Source organism: Rhizophagus irregularis, chromosome 1, assembly GCF_026210795.1.
Source record: "Rhizophagus irregularis chromosome 1, complete sequence".
Classification (NCBI taxonomy): Eukaryota; Fungi; Glomeromycota; class Glomeromycetes; order Glomerales; family Glomeraceae; genus Rhizophagus; species Rhizophagus irregularis.
Window position 1 is genome coordinate 6,480,919 of NC_089429.1, and position 20,297 is coordinate 6,501,215.

General features: G+C 27.6%; 6 protein-coding genes across 6 annotated transcripts; 3 read left to right on the top strand and 3 right to left on the bottom strand.

Moving 5' to 3' along the window:
* Positions 1-5,830: 5,830 nt before the first annotated feature.
* On the bottom strand, positions 5,831-7,276 carry OCT59_001333 (uncharacterized protein; the record flags this gene model as incomplete). The annotated part of the gene is made up of 1 exon (XM_025329750.2): positions 5,831-7,276. One exon carries the CDS (start codon positions 7,274-7,276, stop codon positions 5,831-5,833), a length of 1,446 nt encoding a protein of 481 aa, XP_025181324.1.
* A 2,377-nt stretch (positions 7,277-9,653) lies between these two features.
* Positions 9,654-9,956, top strand: OCT59_001334 (uncharacterized protein; the record flags this gene model as incomplete). Its single annotated transcript, XM_066139489.1, has 1 exon — positions 9,654-9,956. The coding sequence occupies one exon, from the start codon at positions 9,654-9,656 to the stop codon at positions 9,954-9,956; it is 303 nt and encodes a 100-aa protein (XP_065988888.1).
* Positions 9,957-10,675: 719 nt separating this feature from the next.
* On the bottom strand, positions 10,676-11,018 carry OCT59_001335 (uncharacterized protein; the record flags this gene model as incomplete). The annotated part of the gene is made up of 2 exons (XM_066139490.1): positions 10,676-10,853; positions 10,942-11,018. The coding sequence occupies 2 exons, from the start codon at positions 11,016-11,018 to the stop codon at positions 10,676-10,678; spliced, it is 255 nt and encodes an 84-aa protein (XP_065988889.1).
* A 107-nt stretch (positions 11,019-11,125) lies between these two features.
* On the bottom strand, positions 11,126-12,651 carry OCT59_001336 (uncharacterized protein; the record flags this gene model as incomplete). The annotated part of the gene is made up of 11 exons (XM_066139492.1): positions 11,126-11,159; positions 11,244-11,252; positions 11,318-11,335; positions 11,407-11,416; positions 11,634-11,653; positions 11,797-11,842; positions 11,931-11,937; positions 12,020-12,039; positions 12,176-12,219; positions 12,343-12,400; positions 12,588-12,651. 11 exons carry the CDS (start codon positions 12,649-12,651, stop codon positions 11,126-11,128), a joined length of 330 nt encoding a protein of 109 aa, XP_065988890.1.
* A 1,343-nt stretch (positions 12,652-13,994) lies between these two features.
* Positions 13,995-15,443, top strand: OCT59_001337 (uncharacterized protein; the record flags this gene model as incomplete). Its single annotated transcript, XM_025316101.2, has 1 exon — positions 13,995-15,443. The coding sequence occupies one exon, from the start codon at positions 13,995-13,997 to the stop codon at positions 15,441-15,443; it is 1,449 nt and encodes a 482-aa protein (XP_025181325.2).
* A 1,702-nt stretch (positions 15,444-17,145) lies between these two features.
* OCT59_001338 (uncharacterized protein) lies at positions 17,146-17,606 on the top strand (the record flags this gene model as incomplete). Its single annotated transcript, XM_025325400.1, has 2 exons — positions 17,146-17,478; positions 17,553-17,606. 2 exons carry the CDS (start codon positions 17,146-17,148, stop codon positions 17,604-17,606), a joined length of 387 nt encoding a protein of 128 aa, XP_025181326.1.
* Between the last annotated feature and the right edge of the window lie 2,691 nt (positions 17,607-20,297).

Sequence of the window (20,297 nt, forward strand, 5' to 3'; positions counted from 1 at the left end):
TGAATAAGTTGAGTGCCATCCAAATTAGAAAGTTGTATCAAAGATCGTTGTCGCAGATGATTCAAATCTTTCAACGGGAAATCCGAACCAAGAATAGAACGTAATTCAATGTTACCTCTCAAGACGCGATTCTATATAATTATGTTTTTAATTGGCAAAATATTTTGATAAAAACCTATAATTTTTAATTTTGACGGTCATGAAAGATGACAAAGGCGCAGCCGTTTGGACAACTTTAGTCACGTGATCTTATAGGATTTTTCTTTCTGGATCCTGGGGATAAGTTTCCTGAATCGCAAGTAAGATTTCACTTTTTTCTTTTCTGGTACCGGAGGTTTTCGAAACGTCGGGTAACCATATTTGATAAATATTTCTTGGTTGAGAACTAACAAGTCAAAATCCCGAAGAATTAAAAGATTTATAATTATTATAATTAGTTTAATATTAACAATATATATTTTTTTGTATAAAAGGTAAATAAAATATTTTTCAACAAAGAGACGTAATTAGTGCTCCTACCGGGTCAAGTCGGGTCGGGTTTTGAGAATATATTCGACCCGACCTGAAGTGAAAAAGGAGGGACTCGTATATGTTCAGGTCACACAATTTTATAACCCGAAATCGACTTGACCCGAGTGTAGTTTAACCCGTATAACCCGGGTTCAAACTCGAATTTTTGGTTAACCAATAATAAGAAAAATTGACCTACAAGATAATGACAATGATCATCATGTAGGTTGCACAACTTTTATCTATCGTATTTAAAGTTATATATTATTCAATTACATTTAATTTTAAACTTAAAAGAATTTACATTACATATGTATAATTAACTATTTAATTAAGATTAGAATTAAAATTCAAAATTTTATTAAATACATCAATAGAAACTCAATAATACCTTTATTTCTGCCAGAATTTCAAGCACATGCTCTAATTGTTTTAATAAAGGTGCGAAAAAAAAAGATTTGGATAATCAAATGATTATTCGGGTTAAAACCCGGGTCAAGGAAATATATGACCCGACCCGTCGGGTCGGGTCATGCGGGTCATGCGGGTCACGAGTCACTCAAAATTACAAGTATCGACCCGATTTAAAAGTCGAGTCGGGTCAAAATAACCCGGGTTAACTCGGATTATTCGGAGCACTAGACGTAATACGATCACGTGATATAGCTGATTACGAAATTTTACGTAATTAAAACGCAGTGCGTCGTTGATATTTTATTGGAAGATCACATGTGTTGTACTTCATGATGGCACAGAACAGCAAAAAGAAAATAGTATAGAATTTCGGTCATGCAAATTTGTGCGACAAATTTGCAATCAATATTTTTCCGAATGAATTTTTGAATAAGAGAAAATAGAAATAAAAAAAAATCAAAAATATTCATAAAAAATTACTTACATAATATATAATTTATATTTTAAGATGAATAAATATCGAAAAAAAAATTATTTTTTTAAAAACTCATTTTTAAATATTTCACGTTAAGAAAAAAAAATACCACCAAATTTTGACAAAAAAAAAAAAAATTGGAATTTTCTTTTTTTCTTTTGTGCTTGTTACTTTGTCTAATTTGTTTATATTGATTATGGTTTAATTGTCATGATGCATGTAAAAATGAATAAATCGAATTCTGCAACAATCTTTCCTTTTTAAAAAAAACTATTGATATAATTTTGATAAGTCCTTCCGTACAAATTCCGAATATAAATATAAATAAAAATTTATTAAATTTATTAGTCTGTAATACTTTAATTGCATATCTTTTATATCTTTTTAAACAAGTTTTTTTTTAAGACTCAATTTGGTTTATTATCAAATATAATATGCATAATTTTTTTTTTTTTACATCGGCCATTCAAAAGTTTTTTAAAGTCAGTTGAAAAAAAAAGATAAGGATGATATTACCAATAAAAATCATATTACTAGATTGTAAAACAATAAAAAAAACATACTTTACTTATTTTGGTACAATTCAAATTTTTTGTTATCAATCACTTTTTCTAATTAATAATTGATTCATTACGTGAGAAAGATCTTTGATTCTTTTTTTTTTTAAGAAGAATTCTGTAAATCATGTAACAATTGTAACATTACCTTATCTTTATCAAAAATTGGCGTTTTCCGTCATTCGAGAACGTGTTTACCAATAAAAATAAAATAAAATAAAATTAAAATAAAAAAGATAAAAAAGATAAAAGATAAAAAAAAAAAAAAAAAAAAATTTTTAAAGTTACTCCTATCGCATTGATCATTATTTGATGCCATTTAAATTACTCATTTGTATTACCGTTATTTATTAAAATTATTTACGTTCTTTCACATTAAAAAAACAATTTATTATATTATAACAAATAAAATTTATATTTATTTTATATAATTATTGACTTGAAATCAATTATAAACATAAAATGAATAAAAATATTTATAAAAAAAAGACAATTATTAAGGAATTCTATTGAATATTAAAGAATATTTGATTTTTTTTTCAAAAAAAAAAAAAAAAAAAAAATTTCTTTTGTTCTCTTTCGATTGCCTTTTAAAGAAATTTTTTGTGTCACGAAACAAGTATCATGTTATACAATGAAACATCTAAATGGAATTGATTGGATCACTACTGCGGTGATTGAAGATCATTCCAAAAAAATCCAGCCGATGTTTCCAGATTAGGATTAGTTTTATAAAACATCAATTTATCCATATATGATTTTAAATAAATATAACAAAATTTATCCTATTCATTGAAGTTATTAAGTATTATTTTATTCGCAATGCAATCTTCAGCCACAAAAACGTAAATAAAAAATGTAAATAAATAAACAGGATATTTTTTTTTTATTCCCACCCATGATTAGTAAATAAACCTTAAGCGTCCCAATTAAAAAAGGAAAATACGTACCTAATTGGTTTATTTTATGAAAAAGAAAAAATTAATAATTTATTACTTCTTATTAATAAAATAAATATTCAATCATAAATTAGTAATAACGCGAACTTTAATCTTCGTGATACATTAATTGCAGTTTAATCCATTATAGGTTCTAATGACTTTGATTGTCCTATCTTGATAAAATAATTTCTTTGGTAAGATATTCACGGAATGTAAAAGAAAAAAAATGAAAAAATATTCGTAATACAATTGGATACATTACCTGCAATTTTTTGATAATAATGACACTATTTCGCATTCCCTTATCTCTTCTTATCTTTTTTATTAACCAAATTTATCATTTCATTAGATGTTTACAGGAGAAAAATTGTTTCATATTAATTCATTCAATGATAAAATTGTTAAGTTATTGTTGTAATCCTATAATACTCTATAATAGATGAAATATTCTAAGTATTTATCTATTGAAATAGTTATAGTAAATAGGCCTTATAAAAAGTCTAAGATATTTTTTCTCAAAAAATTCAAAATTCGAAAAATCAAAAATATAATTGAAACAAAAATTATTATACAAATATAAAATTATTTTCGCCCTAATTAATTTCTAAAATCATTAAATTTCAATAATATGATAATACTTTTTATAATACGCCTCTCCAGAGTTCTTTATTCTTTAAACTCTAATATTCTTAAACCATTTAAATTAAAATCAACCTTATATTAGATGGAAAAAAAATATAGAATTTTGGAACTAATACTGCCAAATTGTTTCTCTGAGTGGATGTCCACCAATGGCTATATATATTCAGAGAAACAATTTGGCAGGAAATCATCGCGCTGCTTCTGGAGTTACGAAGCAAATATTTGCTTATTAAAATATTTGGAACGAAATAAAAACAAAATTAGACACCTTAATGACTATAGTCGTTTTTCGGTGAATGACTAGTCGTTTTTCGGTCATTCACCGAAAAACGATAAGCAACAATATAATGTAAGTTATTTCTTTGTTTTTAAAAAATGTATATTTATAAAAATGAAAATTTTTTGATTTCTGATGGGCCAATCGTTTTATTTAGAAGGGTATTTCTAATGGACAGTACAAAGTCCATAATAAAAAGCATTCTTGGCTTGTAGCATGTCTTTAAATTGCCATGAGTGTTGCGGGCCAAACTAATTTTTGAATTTGGCAAAATGTCTAATTTTCGTTTTCACCTTTCCCTTTCGTTTTCCCGTTCCCTTTCGTTTTCTCCTTTCGTTTTCCCGTTCCCTTTCATTTTCCCGTTCCCTTTCGTTTTCCCCGTTCCCTTTCCCTTTCGTTTCCCCGTTCCTTTAAACTTCAGTTTCAACAATTTTTTTATTATAGTTTCGTAATTACATATAATTTTATAGTTAGATTTTACCAATTTATTATTAAGTTTTTAGTATATAGTTTGTTTTTTTTTTATTGTCAAAAAACAGCATTGTTCCTATTATAATAAATAATTGATAGTTAATATTGTTTCCTTCATCTGATTAAAGTTATATTATTTTTTGCCATAATTGAATACGTTGTTCTTTCAAAATACTGATTTTTACAAATAAATTATATTTTTGACGCATTACGATATTTAGATTAAATATCACCTATATAAAATTTTACAGGTAAAATAAATGCTATATGTTAATAGCTTATTGAGTTTATGAAACAATGAATGCATGATCTTGGACGTCTGCGCAGTTCGGTGATTGGGAATCAAATTTGATCGGTCAATAAAAATGCTCGGGCACGTGATTTTGTGTGTTGGCTCAAATGATGCTTTGCCACAAAATATTTTTTTTTTTTGTGTAAAAACGGAATTCTCTTTATTGACTATTTCAAAGCTGGAAATGAAGGTCACGTGATTTTTTCGTGTCTTTTGATGGGTTGACCATATCTTTCATATACATCAATTGAAAAAGCAATTCTCAAAAAATCCATAACTTCCGTTGAAATAGGCAGCGCCGGACAAAATAACTTTAACTCTACCACCAAGTCTAGTTCTAATTGGAGCGAAAAGTACAGTTCACCCTCGCTATAGTGAATTTTTATACAGTGAATAATTTGCTATAGTAAAGAAAAGCTCAGGTACGGATTTTCTATATAAATAATAATTCTTAATACAGTTCACCTTCGCTATAGTGAATCCCTTACTATAGTGAATCTTAACCTTCAGCCCATGAGCTTCACTATAGCGAGGGTGAACTGTACACGGTCCCACAAGGACCCAGAAATATATATATAGGGGTCAGGTGATGAAAAAAATTTTTTACTATGAGCTGTACGCATTTTTTCAGGGCCGGAATTATGATAATGCCAGTCGGTTACTATAATAGGAAATAAAAGTCTGACTGGCATTATCAAAAATTATCTAAAAAAGGAAAGATTTTCATGACTTTTTTAGTTCAAAATACGCAAACTCAAACCTGACCCTTTTATATATATTTCTGGGTCCTGTCCCACATCCAATGATCATAACATGAACAAATCTTTTACCATCACCATTCACATGAACCATTTGTGAAAGATGTACTTGGAAATTCCATGCCAGATTTTTATAAAATGAAAAATGCTTATAATAATAGTATGACAATTTATTTTTAGAAAAAGTTCTTTTACTGCAAAAAAATTTCTTTTATTTAATTTACTAATTTTTAATATTTATTTATAACTTCGATAATATTAATTTACAAATTCTTTAATATTTAGATAACACAATCGTTACGATCTTAATAATTAATTTTGTAAGGTCCGATGCAAACCAGATGACGATCATGTTACTGCATAGACGAATCACTTTACGATAAATATGCAAATCAGTCACGATTTGGTTTCGATTTGAAAAGTTTCTGCAAAGTAGGATATATCTCAAATCTTCAAGAATAATCTTTTTTACACCATTTTAATAATATTTCCTCTAAATAAAAACAAATTGTAACTCTTCCATATACCTTTCTGCCATCCAAGCATGATCATCCGTCCATAACGATTCATCAAAAACAAGGGTAAATTTAATTGGTGAACTAATTTTAGATTTCCAATCTTCAATAAATAATTCTAATTCTTCCAATGAAAAAATCCAATCTTCTCTAAACGTGATTTCATGTAAAGTTGTAGGTACCGTTTGATTCATTACTTTTAATAATTCATCCCCATCGGATGGTATATTACTATTAGCATTTGTTGAAAAAGTTACTTTTTCTAATTGTGTGCAATTTAAAAAGATCTTGAACATTTCACCTAAGTTTCTGTTGTCAATATCCATAGCTAAAAATTTTAACTTTGGGCAATATATTGATATCGCCTTAATTAATTGTTTATTATCAGTTTTATAATCTCTAGATCCAGGTGGACATAAACATATATTAATTTCTGAAATGTCTTTACCAGACTTTTCAATTATTAAACGTATAATACTAATTGGCAAATATAATGTTTCAAGGTATTGTAGGTTCGGAAAAGAGGCCGTGCTTAAGTTGTGTTCCCATTCATCCCACTTTGCACTTCTATATGATTCACCACATATATTATTAAGAACTAAATGTTGTATATTTTCTAATGACGGAATAACTATAGGTGAAATTAATGTAACATTGAATCGTATTGAAATTTTTTTTAATGTCACAGCCTTTTCTTTAATCACATCGCTTAGTAAATTGTATTGCCCTTCTTCCTCATCAAAAGCTAGACATAATGATTGCAGATTTTTTTGTATTTTAATGAATAAGGCTAAGTCTAGAGTATCCTTTTGACAATCGCGTACATCCAAGTCTCTTAAGTCTTGGCAAATCTTGCCAAGTTCAGTTAATGAAGTATTTGAATTAATAAATTTTTCATGATGAATTTTAAGGGAATGTAAGTTTGAAAAAATTCTTTTGGCATTTGGAAATAAAGTTAATTTCTCCTTGGTACACCAATGGAAATCCTTTACATTCCTACATTTAGTAAAACTTAATTTGTAAAGTTCACGCTCCAATATTTTTTTTTTGTATTTAGAATCCTCGACTTCATCATTTATTGTTAATTTTACCATATCTTCAATACATGCTGGCGTGAAAAGGGCGATATAATTCATGTATTCGAGCATTGGTCCTTTTGGAAATTTATTTAAAGGTAATACAATCTTATTTTGTGGCAAAGGATCTTCCGGATTGTTTGGTAAAAAGTGGGCGATAACGTTATAGTATTTTTCACGTGATTCTTTTTTGTATTTGTAAGGACATTGGTAACTATTTTTCCATAGCAAAGGCATAGCTAATTCACACCAGGTTTTATTTACTAAACTACATGAATGCAAAGAATCAAGATCACCAAGTAATTCAGTAAAAATCAATACGAGAACATCTTTTACGAGGAATTCCATATTGTTAAAAGTGATAAATGTAATTATAAATTATTAAAAAGTGCTCTTTACGAGAAGAAAATTTGAAAATTGAAAAGATAAAGTTAAAAATTAAAAATGCTGGATGATTATATCAAGAATAAATTAAACTGTTGGTATGAAAGATAAAATAGTTGAAAGATATGAATGCATATTTATATAAAAATTTGTCATATGTGTTTAGTCTAATTAATAATGTCTGATGAAATAGGGGTTCAATTTCAATTGTTCGAATCAATAAAACAATCATTAAAAATTTCTTCCATTTAAGATAATATTGAAAGTGTAGCATTTTTTGTATAACATTTATATCGTTGAAACTTAATAATATCATGAAAATTTTGGAACACAAGAATGCCCCAATTAAATGTAATAAAATGATTTCTATTAAAAATCAATAAGTTTTATTTTGGAAATAAAATAAAAAAGTTTTAAAATCAATAAGTTTTAATTCGGAGATAAAATAACGAATGTTTCATTTAACTATGCGATACTGAAATACGGGGTACGAAAAATTAATGTAATCTCCGACCCAAGTGTATTATAGTAACAAAATAAGTAATTTCATAAATTTTCACTTCATTGTTTCCAAATCTAGAAGACTAGAACCATTTCTTTATGACGAAACAACGAAACATAAATGACAAAATGTGTATCACATAACAATACGTATCACACGATCCACATTTTACGTAAGCTTAACTTACCGCAGAAAAATGACACACGTTATGTAATTTTATACTGATCATTTCTAAAAATGTACGTTTTATTTTACGAAAATGGGAACGTGTATTATTAAAAATTTTTAATATAAACGTGTAGCATCGTAGGTATACTTCTACGTGTTTAGTTGTATACTTAGATTTTTTGTATGATTCGTTGCCACCGAGTTTTTTTGTGAACTCACTGGCCTATTATCTACAAAATTAATAAAAATCGTCCTTGTGACGTCATTAGCTCCACAAAAAAAAAAAAAAAAAAAAAAATTTTTAATAATTAGTAAAATTATACAGAAATCAGATCAAAAATTATTATTGCAATATGACCATAAAAGTATTACTACTATTTGGAAAATGTTTTCTTTGAATTTAATAATATTTCGTAAATTCATCTGACGATTTTTATTAAATAGTCTGCACGCGTTACATGTTTTTTTCCGCTGAGTATATGTATTTAAACTACCAGAACATGTTTTAGAGTAATCTTTTTGACGTCATTCATTTTTATTTTATTTTTTATTTTATTTTTAAACTTGTTTAATGCGCTTTATTAAATGTAAAAGGGTGACACAAATGTATCACTCATAACCAATTACATTATCGTAAGCCCACCAAAACACCTCTTCAAAGAGCGATGCGTAAAGAACAAAAGATTCATTTTTTATTAAGATGAAAATATTGGTATTGACATATTAACTCATATTTTAGAAATTACGTGAACGTGAACATTTTTCTGCGGTGATAGGCTAATAATAATCTTGCGAAATGACAAAAATATATAAAATTTATAATATATTTTTTTTTGTACTCATATTATTATACATTACGATGAAACGAATTGTTCTAGATAGTATAGAAAATTTATTTGCATTACAATGACTAAAGGATAAAACAAATAAAGTAAACAAAATAATACAATTTGTAAAATTGTTTGATTTTATTATTTATTAAAAACCACGAATTGCAAGATGCATGCTAGATTTCACGCAACCTTATTGTTTCATCTCATGAATTTAATTTTAGCAAATTAAATGAGTAAGATAAGTAAATACATGCAGATTTATTACCCAATTTTAGATCACTGGCTAAAGTTTTGTCACCCATGGTTTTAGGATTGTCTGTTTGAAGTTTAATTTTAGGTTTGTGTAAATGTAATTTTATTGATTGACTGAAGCGAAGCGTGGGGACCTATGCAATATGATGATCATGGTTTCCGTCAGTTCGCAATACACAATTCATATCAAGCATGTTCTCTGTAATGTTTAACTTTGCCGTGAGAAAAATATTATACTATTAATTTTGAACTTATTTAAAATATTATCTATGTTTAAATTTTTTTTTTTGTGATTTATAAATTTAAATATTTTATTGCTTATTTTGCAATTTGTTATCAAGGGTTTTTACAGTTTAAAAATTACAAAAGACTGTGGTCTTTTTCAATTTAAAGTTTCTGATGCTGAAACTCTTTTGAATATGGGATAGAATTATGTTACATGAATGTGTTTCAGTTTCATATTGTGCATGACTTTGAATGACTGATATAGTAAATAGATTGATTCGCCAAATCTTTGACTGCGGGCATTTGAATTTTAAATAACAAAAGGAGAAAATTATAAGAAAAATAAATTAAGAAACAAAAGATGGGAGTAACTGACTCTACAGAGGATGTAAGTACACTGGAAGGTCAAGATAGAAGTGAAAAAATACAAATATTGGAACAAGCGGGCTTAAAACGGGAAACAACGGACGAAGACGTAGCGAAGTTTTTAGCGTTAGAAAGACACCAGGAGAAGCTTCGTCAACTATTCATTTATAAACTTTCCGCAGCATTAAATAAGCCGACTATGCGAAATGTTTCGGAAAAAAAGGCTGATGTAATTAAGCAACAATTTTTAAAGCAAGAAGAACAGTTAAAAATAAAGTTCGAACAGCAACAAGAATAAAGAGAACGTACGTTGAAACACGAAATACATGGGTTGTTAAATATAGTTGGAAATAGTTCGGCAGCAAGTCTTACATGAGTATAAATGAAACATCTCACGTAGAAGAGACTTTGAAATCAGAACAGGGAAGTAATATGGATAATTCTTCTGATTGCTGCGCCGCTTTTGATAGTAGCGAAAGTACTGCTTCGACAGAAAGATCGGCAACTAGGCACATGACCATATCGGATAATCTTTTTATGAGTTGTAATTAAGGTCACGTGCTCGAACGTCGAGTTTAACATCAAAGCAACAGTAAACGTGAGTTAACTATGAAGATCCGGCCTGGACAACGGATTTAGGGAGGATACTAGTACGATGGTTTTCTGCAAAGTGGACCCTCAACCTCAAAGAAAGAAAACAACGCGAGAAATTCCAAGCTACGATACATAAACTTCCAGATTCTATGTCGTTAGCAACGTTATGGACTGACCATCGCACACACTCTTTCCTTTCACAGATTAAAGGATTGAAAAGTTTCAGAATTATACAAACTGCAAGAGGGGAACGGAAGTTGATTGGATATTTCGAAAAGTGGGAAGATATGCGGAACGCATTAAACACCAACTTGGGGAAGATTCTTCCCTGAAACCCTCCCCAACGCAAATCAAAAGATCAAAGGATTCTAAATCCAACAAGCATCACACAACCAGCCCAAGAATCCGACAGGCTGATAAAAATCAGGTCACAAACCTCGTCCATGATTCATCCCGCAAATACCTAATGAGGTGCATCAGGCTGACATTTTGTATGTGCCTTATGATAAAGTGGGACGCTTCAAGAAGAATCAGAAAAGACGAAGTCCAAAAATCCAGAGAAGCAAAAGAAGGAGCACCGTTATACACTTTCGTGTTCGCTCTAATTAAGTAATTTGTGACGCAATTAAATTATAAATTAGTAAACGCACATATATACATTATTTTATTGATATTAAATCAACAAATACCTTGACGAACTTGTATATATCCATATACTACATCTTGTATTTAATATCCATATACTACGTCTTATATTAATATCCATATATCTTGTATTAATATCCAGTCCCGAAAAGCCTCACGATCAAAGATCTTAGCGGAAATTTAGAGACTTTGCGTAAACTAATTTAATTTTACCCCACTGGGGTTTTTTCATTTTATTGGTTTAGATTTCAGAATATGGGAACTGTTTTAAAATTGAGATTTTTATTACATTATACTTTTTGATATGACTAGATTAAAATACAATAACTTAAATTTAATCATTTACCTTGATTTGCTAGATCAGACCCCAATTATGTGTTTCATTTTATTTTTTCTTTTATTTCGTTATTGCCCTTTTACCTTTTATTTTTATTTTTTCTTTTTGAAAGGGTGGTGCTGTTTTTTTAATTATAGTGCCGCGACTTGATATACGGTTCTTTTTTAATTACCTTAGACCTACTAAATGTTTGTCCTTGTAATTATTACCGTTACTTTGTTCACGTGAATTCTAAAAATAAAAATAATAAATAAAATAAACGTGAATTAACTTCTAATCCCTCTAACAAACAAAGACGTAAATCATCAAAAGAAAGATCTAAGTCTGAACGGGTAAACGATACAAACACACCCATGGACATCGTTGCTTGTGACTCCATTTATGTTACAGATAACGAACAAACAGAGGAAGACGTACACCTATATAATAAAATAAAGAACAAGAAAATGACAGAGATCAATTTTTCGAAAACTCGGTCCGGAGTCATAACAGTCAACCAGTATCAAGCTCGACTTATTACAATCCCCTTAATATTTTTAAGGGAACACGTTAAATCTCTTACCGGATATCTCCTTTGTTTTTTGGACTCATCTTTGAATAACCCAACTCTGTTTTTTTTTCACACATCGAATTACTTAAATATTTCTTCACAAAACAAAAAAAAATAAACACTCACGCTCCTTATCTTACTCTTACCACATCCCTAATTACCATTACGATCACTCCTCATCACAAAATCCCGATAACAGAATATCCAACCACCATAATGGATATAATCAACGAACCCGAAAGTCAACCAAAAACTCTACAATATATTATAAAAATAGGCACAAACCGCACAATTAATATTCAATAGGGCTTTCGCCACAAATTAAATGACATCTTATCGTTTTTCTGTTCAAAAACTAGACATTTTAACCATCACAGAAATAAGTATTCACCAAAATCAAGACAAATCAAAATATGAAAAACACTTCCTTCCAAACTACGAACGTCGGTATATGATATTCTCGATAAATTAATTAACCGATCGATCGGTTTTTTGACCGGTTTTTATATATAAAACCTACGGTTGGTTCGGTCACTGAATAACCGAACCGGTATAAACCGGTTATGATCGGACTTTTGGCATCCCCAGACCAGAGCCCCTTTCAATTTATATGTCACTAAAAAAAAAATAATAATAAATAAAATTAACAATTTTAAATAAGTTTAAAAATCAATGATATAATATTTTTTTTCACAGCGAAGTAAATTACAATTAATATAAAGAACGTGATTGATATGCAATGTATTACGAACGGACGAAATCATGATCATCTCTCCGAACTATGAAATTATATTTACACAAACCTGAAAAATAAACTTCAAAGAGACAATCATTTAATTTCTCATGACCATGGGTGATAATCTGCATGTACTTATAATACTCATTTAATTTGCTGAAGTTAACAAATCAACTATTTGTATTGTCAAGAAAAAAGAAGCGTTTATAGTCATGTTAATAATTCGTTTCATTGTAATGTATAATAAGATGAGAACTTTATAACAAAAAAGCATATCTTACATTATAAATTTTGAACGAACATACTGTATAAAAAAAACTTACGCAAAAATGTGGAACAGTCTGTATTGAATATTATATATGAAACACATTTATTATGTTTCGTTATTTGAATATTAAGAAAATTCAAATATGAAGTTAATATATAATTTTAATTTAATTTTAATTTGGAAACAATGAAAATTCAATGAAATTACCAATTTCGTTACTCTAATACACTAGGGTTAGGGCGTCGGACGTATTACTATATTAATTTTTCGTACTTGGGTAAATTCGTAATCTCATTATTTCATTCCTTAAAGAGGTTAAATAGTTTTCATTGCTCAATCGATGTATGTCGTTTCACAAAAAATCTTTTATTGGAACTTGATTTTTAATTGAACAAAAACACTTAAGATATTAATGCTGCGTTAACCTTCTTACAAAGAAAGGTTGATGAAAATTCTACGGAAGAGAATCCAAAATGTTCTCACGTTCTCACGTATTTGAACAAATTAAACGGATGAGCAAAGCGATTATCCTAATAAATCATTTTTATTGTAACCAATAATTTTACAAATTAAACCACGTATGGTAAATTATAATAAGGGGCGCTCTTGTGTATCGAGTTTTAAGATTATTTGATGATTATCGTTTTAACTGTTCAAATATTTTATTTCTAAAATAAAAACTCTAATTTTTCAATAGAAGTAATTAAGGCATTCTTTGTGTACAAACATTTCATGATGTTATTAATATAAGATTCAACGATATAAATGTTATACAAAAAATTCCGTATTAAGTACTTTCAATAATTATTTTAGATGGAAGAAAAAACAAAGTCGTCGTTAGGCCACGGTAAAATTCCCTAATTTGAAAATTCATCAACCATTAAATATCGGTCACAATAAACTAATAAAGTTTTATTTTCCTGAATTTTGATTGTTTCAGATGACCGAACAAATCTTTTATCTTTCTATCTTTCAAGTGCCCAGACGTTTATTAACTAAACTAAACATATATAGTAATATATAGTAAATAAAAAAAAAATAAAAAAATTCTAATTTACGATTTGGCTTGTCAATTTTTCATATAAATATGCATTTATATCCAATTATTTTATCATCGTCCGGTGGTTTTGAATTTTCCCTTTTCTTTTCAATTCTCAATTTCCTTCTCGTAGGCGCTTTTTTATAATTTATAATATTTTTAATAATATGGCACAACTAGTAGACGACGTTTTATTGTTAATTTTTAATGAATTACGCGATGATATTTCAACATTACATTCATGCATTTTAGTAAATACAATGTGGTGTCATATAGCAATTCCTTTACTTTGGAAAAATTTTTCCAGTTTATTCGAAAACCCATATAATTTCGAACCAGAATTGCGTAAAAAATTATACAATGTCATCGCTCACTTTTTACCAAATAATCCAGGAGATCCTTTACCACAATACGATATTCAATTACCTTTAAATAGGATCACAAAAAAATTATCGTTCGAATACATGAGTTTTTTCACTCGTATCACAACAGTATGGATAAAAGATATGGCGGATTTTCTAATAAATAACGAAGTTGAGGATTCAAAATATAAAAAAAAAATATTAGAAAAAGAAATATACAGACTAATTATAAATAAGTGTAAAAATACAAAGTATTTCCATTGGAATACTAAAAAAAAAATTTACAAGTATTCAAACGCCGAATTTTTTTTTTCAAATTTAAATTTTTTTGAATTCAATTTTAAAATTAATTTCGCGAATTCAAAAACTTTACATAAACTTTCCGGTATTTGTAAAGACATAACAAACTTAGAGATAGTTGATTGCAATGAGGACGCTCCAGGTTTAGTTTCCTTTATTGAAACACAAAAAAACCTGCAGTCATTGAGTTTATATTTTATTGATAATGAAAAAGTAGAATACAACAAACTCAAAAAAATCATTGAAAAAAAGGCTGCGACATTAAAAAAATTTACGTTACAACCTGTTACATTAATTTCACCTAGATTTGTTTTATCATTAAAAAACATACAATACTTAACTCTTGATAATGATGGTGATTTATATGAAAGGGGGTGGCGGAAATGGACAAAATATTTAGGAATGGCCTCCTTTCCTCACCTTAAGTACCTAGAAACCGCCTATTTACCAAATAATATTATATGTTTGATAATTGAAAATTCCGGCGGACACATTTTAGAAATTTACATACGTTTTCCACTTGATTCAGATTCGAATAACTATCAATCCCAAAACAAAAAATTAATTTTGGCAATATCAAATCATTGTCCAAAATTAATTAACTTAACAATGGAAGTTGGACATAGAAATTTGTGTAAAATGAAAGGGATTTTTTCCAATTGCATGCAATTGGAAAAATTATTCCTTACCACAAATTCCAATGTATTACCCAACGGTGATAAAATTTTACTATTAATGAGCAAAATGTTGTCCACAACTTTAAAAGAATTTTCATTCGGAGATAAGTTTAATTTCTCGTTGGAAGGATTGAGGACATTTTTTGAAAATTGGAAATCTGAAAATAGGTCACCATTTAAATTTATCCATCATTATGATGATGGAATGGTTTATTTATGGACGAGTGATCATGATATTATTGTGGTAAATTATAAGAATGAAGGAGTAATTCGGTGAAATCGAACATATATTATTATACGAAATTTTTTTGTAATTTTTTATTTATTTTATATTAAATAAAGTTAAATTTCATATCTAATAGACTTAATTAAAATGTTTCTGCGGAGCAGAAGTATAATATAATTACGCTAATAAAAATTTCTTTCGCCTAATATTCGTCGGGATGCAATACTACGCCACATTTTACAACGTAATTCTGGGCGATCTTGTTAACCACTTAGTAAAGCTTTACTCAAGTAAAAAGTAAAAAACTAAAAATATCGTAATAATATAAAATAGTCTCCAGAGTTTTTCTTTAAAAAATTTTTCAACCCCTTTTTTTTTGTTCGTATTGCTTTGATAAGATACCATACTTAATTTGGGTTGATTCTTTATTTTTTTTAAAAAAAATTATGTGAATTATACGAATAAAAGATGATATTATGCCATTATTGGTAAGCATTAAATCAATAAATTTCACCTACTGCGTCCAATAGAATAGAAAATCAAAATATTTATCCAAAATAGTAACACCGATATCATGTTATTAGTATTGATAAGTAAGACGAATCCTTTGGTAAGTTCATTGTTTTGAATGTTTGTGTGATACACTATATTTAGGGTTAAAAACTCTGTTGAAAAAATATGGTCCGACTTATTATTATGAAATATTGAAAAATTTATCTCTCGCATTAGAGTTCTTTTTTAGAACAAAATAATATACGGAATTATAACGGAGTTTGAAAAAAATAAATCGAATAATTTTAAAATAAAATCAATAGATTACCAAAAGTAGAATACAATAACAATTTTTTTTTAAAGTTTGCTGATCTTAGATATACAGGGTGTGGCAAAAAGTTAATAAAAAAGAATTACAAAAAGAATGTAAACAGAACAATCTGGTTTATAAAGTAATAATAAATGCAGCTCTTACGTATAATGAACCTGTAAATAGAATAATGAAGCCAATTAAAGATTTTTATTAAAAGTATATTTTAAGTTTCTTTTTATCAAATTAAGATGAAACATGTGAAATATATAAAGAAAAGATGTCGTATGATCTCACAATGAGTTTCTATGTCATGAGAACATTTTAAAATTTTACCTAAATGGATTATATAGTATTATATTTGGATTGGAAATTCCAATGCAATTTGGCGTTCTAGAATTAGCAGCCGGCCTCTTTTTTTAGAAGTATTGACCTAACAAACTTGGATGAATTATTTCAACAAAAGAGTTACTCTTTCGCTCTTAAGTTTACAATTTTTAGAAAAGGATCATCATAAATAAAATATTGAAATTTTAGTTATTCATCACTATATTAGTATTAGAATTAACCCCGTGTTACATAAATATGATACCTAATTTGATATATTTATTGGATGTCATTTTAGTAACACATCTTTTTTATAGACTATTCGGTGTTAAAATAAAATTAATTGATTTGCTCCCAGCAATTGGAATTTATTCAAGGGACTGACGAAGATAGCAAACAGAATGTAAAAGTTTTTCTAATTCTAGTAAGACTTTTTAATAATTGGATAAAAAAGTATAAACATTTTGAAAAAAATTTATTATTTAATTCCTCATTCTTGGCATGTTTTATTTGTTCCAAAAAAAAAAAAATATATATTTATATATTAGTATTTTTTTTTTAGTTAGTATTTTTCCATACTTTTTCTGAACAATTTTTTTCTCCCTGTTATTATTATTTTAAACAATGTCGGATAGGAATATCGATTTAAATAAAATTATTATTGAGGTCGCAAAACTCTTGGAAGTAATAAAAGAAAAGAACAAAGCCGCGACAAACAGAAGGGAATCTAATCGTCCTAACCATTTCCATATCAGACACTTTAGACAAGTCAGTCATCCTTATATGGGAGACCTCATAAGAAATCATCGTAGAGAATTTTTCAAATTTACCTCTGAAATCCGAAAGTATAATACTGTTAGCGAAGCTCAACCAGAAGTTACTCGAGAAAATATTTCCAAGGATCCAAAAAAATTTGATTATAAAGAAACAAAAGATGATGATCAATTTATTGATAAAGTAAGTATCTATTAACTTTAATAACTAAATAATATAACATATATATATTTATTTTAAAATTTTGTTCTTTAAAGGTACAAGATGCGGCGGATGATCTCGTCGAAAAATTTAATAAAATCTCTCTATGAAATTCTTTCATACATGATAGTTTATATTTATAAATATTTTAATATTTTATAAATGAATAAACATTACACTCGTCAAGCTAGATGCGTAAAATCATATAATTTTTTCAATATTTTTTAATAAACTGAAAATTCTTTAAAATTACAATGTTTCCGAAAGTGTATTGTGATAAGTATTTGAGCTTTTTTTTTATATTTTTTATCATTTTTTATTGGCTGTTCGAGAAATGTGTATCAGGTTAACTTATACGGGTAAAATCTTTCACGTTCAGGCGGTGGGACAGTATTTTTTATCATTTTTTATTGGCTGTTCGAGAAATGTGTATCAGGTTAACTTATTCGGGTAAAACCTTTCACGTCCAGGCGGTGGGACAGTTCTTTCTAATTGTCGCAAAGTTATTTGTCGCGCGAATAAATTTAATCAAAATTACTATATTAAAATAAAAAAAATTAATAATATTATCCCTAATATTTATAGCAAGTCAAATATTCTTCTACGTCGCGGTCGTCGCGTCGTCGTGTACAATTAATTATAAGGGGGTTGTTCGATCGTTTTAATAGTTATTTAATTTCAATAGTCAATTTTATTATTTTTTTTTTAAAAAAAAAATAAAAAAAAAATAAAATCATTCAAAAATCTCTTTCGATGATCATAAAAAATAAAATAATAATAAAAAAAATTTTAAATAATTATTAATATTAGATTATTGATTGGATGAAAATAATTTAAAATATATTAACGCAAATATTTATTTATATCGAACTTATTGGGTTAATCATTCAATTCTTTGTATCAAACAAAATTCTTATTGAAGTATAATAATTAAACAATACCAAATACGTATTCTTACAAAATAAATATATAAATGCTAAATTTTTTGCTATCTTTTTTTCTTGAAATTTATTAAATAATAATCTTTCTTAACCATGACTTCTAGTAATAATAAACCATTAATTTTTATACATATCAACTTTTTATATCACCCCACGAAAAATTTTCTGGGGAAAACTCTGATAAATGTTCATTTTTCTAGTTTTTATTCCAAAAAAACTCTGACATATAATCAATTTTCTAAAAAATTTTTCATAGGGTCAATCCCTAATGAGAACTCCTTAGTGTACACCTTAGAGTACAATAAATTCGCACCATTAGCTAATACGATTCAAGATTATCACAAACAAAGTGGGCCCATTGGGACATCAAAATATCATCAAAAGCTATTCAGCCAGAAGATGGGCATGATATACAGGATTATTCTACCCTTCTTTTTTCCTTTCAACTCATCCCATCTCTTTTAGCTTTGGCAATTTTCCTCCTCCTAGATTTTCTCGCCGAATTAAATCTTGGAGAATATTTATAATCAGGATATAAAATCCCGATGCTAATACAGTTAGACCTCTATATAATCACCCAGTAAATTGATTCCTATATAGTCACAACTCTTCACATTATTAATATTCTATTCAATTTCTTCATAATAAATCGATATTTCTGACGAAGTTAACGCCATCATCTCGTCCATTTGTCTTTTATTCAATATCAATAAACTTGAAATTATACGTGTTATTCAAAGATAACACATTTGATCTCTGATTCTTAAAATTAGAATATGAAATATTTAAACTATTAAAGGACATTTGGTGTATGTTATGTCCTATTTTGTATTGTTATGAATTTTCAGTATAGATAAAGAGAAAGCGATAGTGTTTTTTTTTGTATTACTCATATTACTGTATAACGTCAAGAATTCCTTTGTAAAATTAGAAATAATAACTTTATATCGTTTTTCAATTCTTTGAGTACCATTCGAGAAATGAAATGTCTTTAAAAATTTTCATAATTAAGCAGTATTCTTTATTATTTTATAGTTATGTTAAGTGTTTTTAAATAAAATTTTTTTGTAGTGGCATATTGAAAAAAATTAGGGAATAAAAAATCCCAATAACTTCATCAAAGGACGTTCGATTCACGAAACTGTCGAAACTTATATAATTTCGAAAACTTTAAAAAGTCTCGTGCTTTTTTTTTTAAAAAAAAAAAATTACTAATAAATATTCATTTGGAACCTGCTGGAACCAAATAAGATATACGCAAAAATTATTAATAAGATACATTTCTTGGCATGTTTCACAAATTCTCAATTATATACTTCTTTATTCTTAAATTCCTACATAAATTCAATAAATGAAAATTTATACTATTACTATTATATATTTTCTGTTATATACTATTGACTGATATTATAAATAATATAATATTATATTTAATGTAAAATAATATATAAAAAAATATCAATTTAATGTAAAATATATATAAAAAAATAAGGTTATGGTATATATTAAATTATTAAATTATTAATAATTATATACAGTATTTACTAACTCCGTTATGGATACGTTACGTAACCATCATACTTTAAAAGATAAGGAATTATCAATTACCCAGATGGAGTAAATTTGCAGATCCCGGCTAAAACCTTTCATAATTTTGGCCAAATTCAGATAACGTTAGATTTCCTTTTTTGTTTCAAAACGAAGTATGGTAAAGAAGTTCTATAGATTTGTTCCAGACCTTTAAAAGGAATTACACAAGAATGCAAAGAACAATAGGATCATCAAGGCGTCAATTTAAACAGGTAATGAAATTCTGTAAAAGGAATAATAAATAGGGATTAAAAATAACTATTTTTTGTT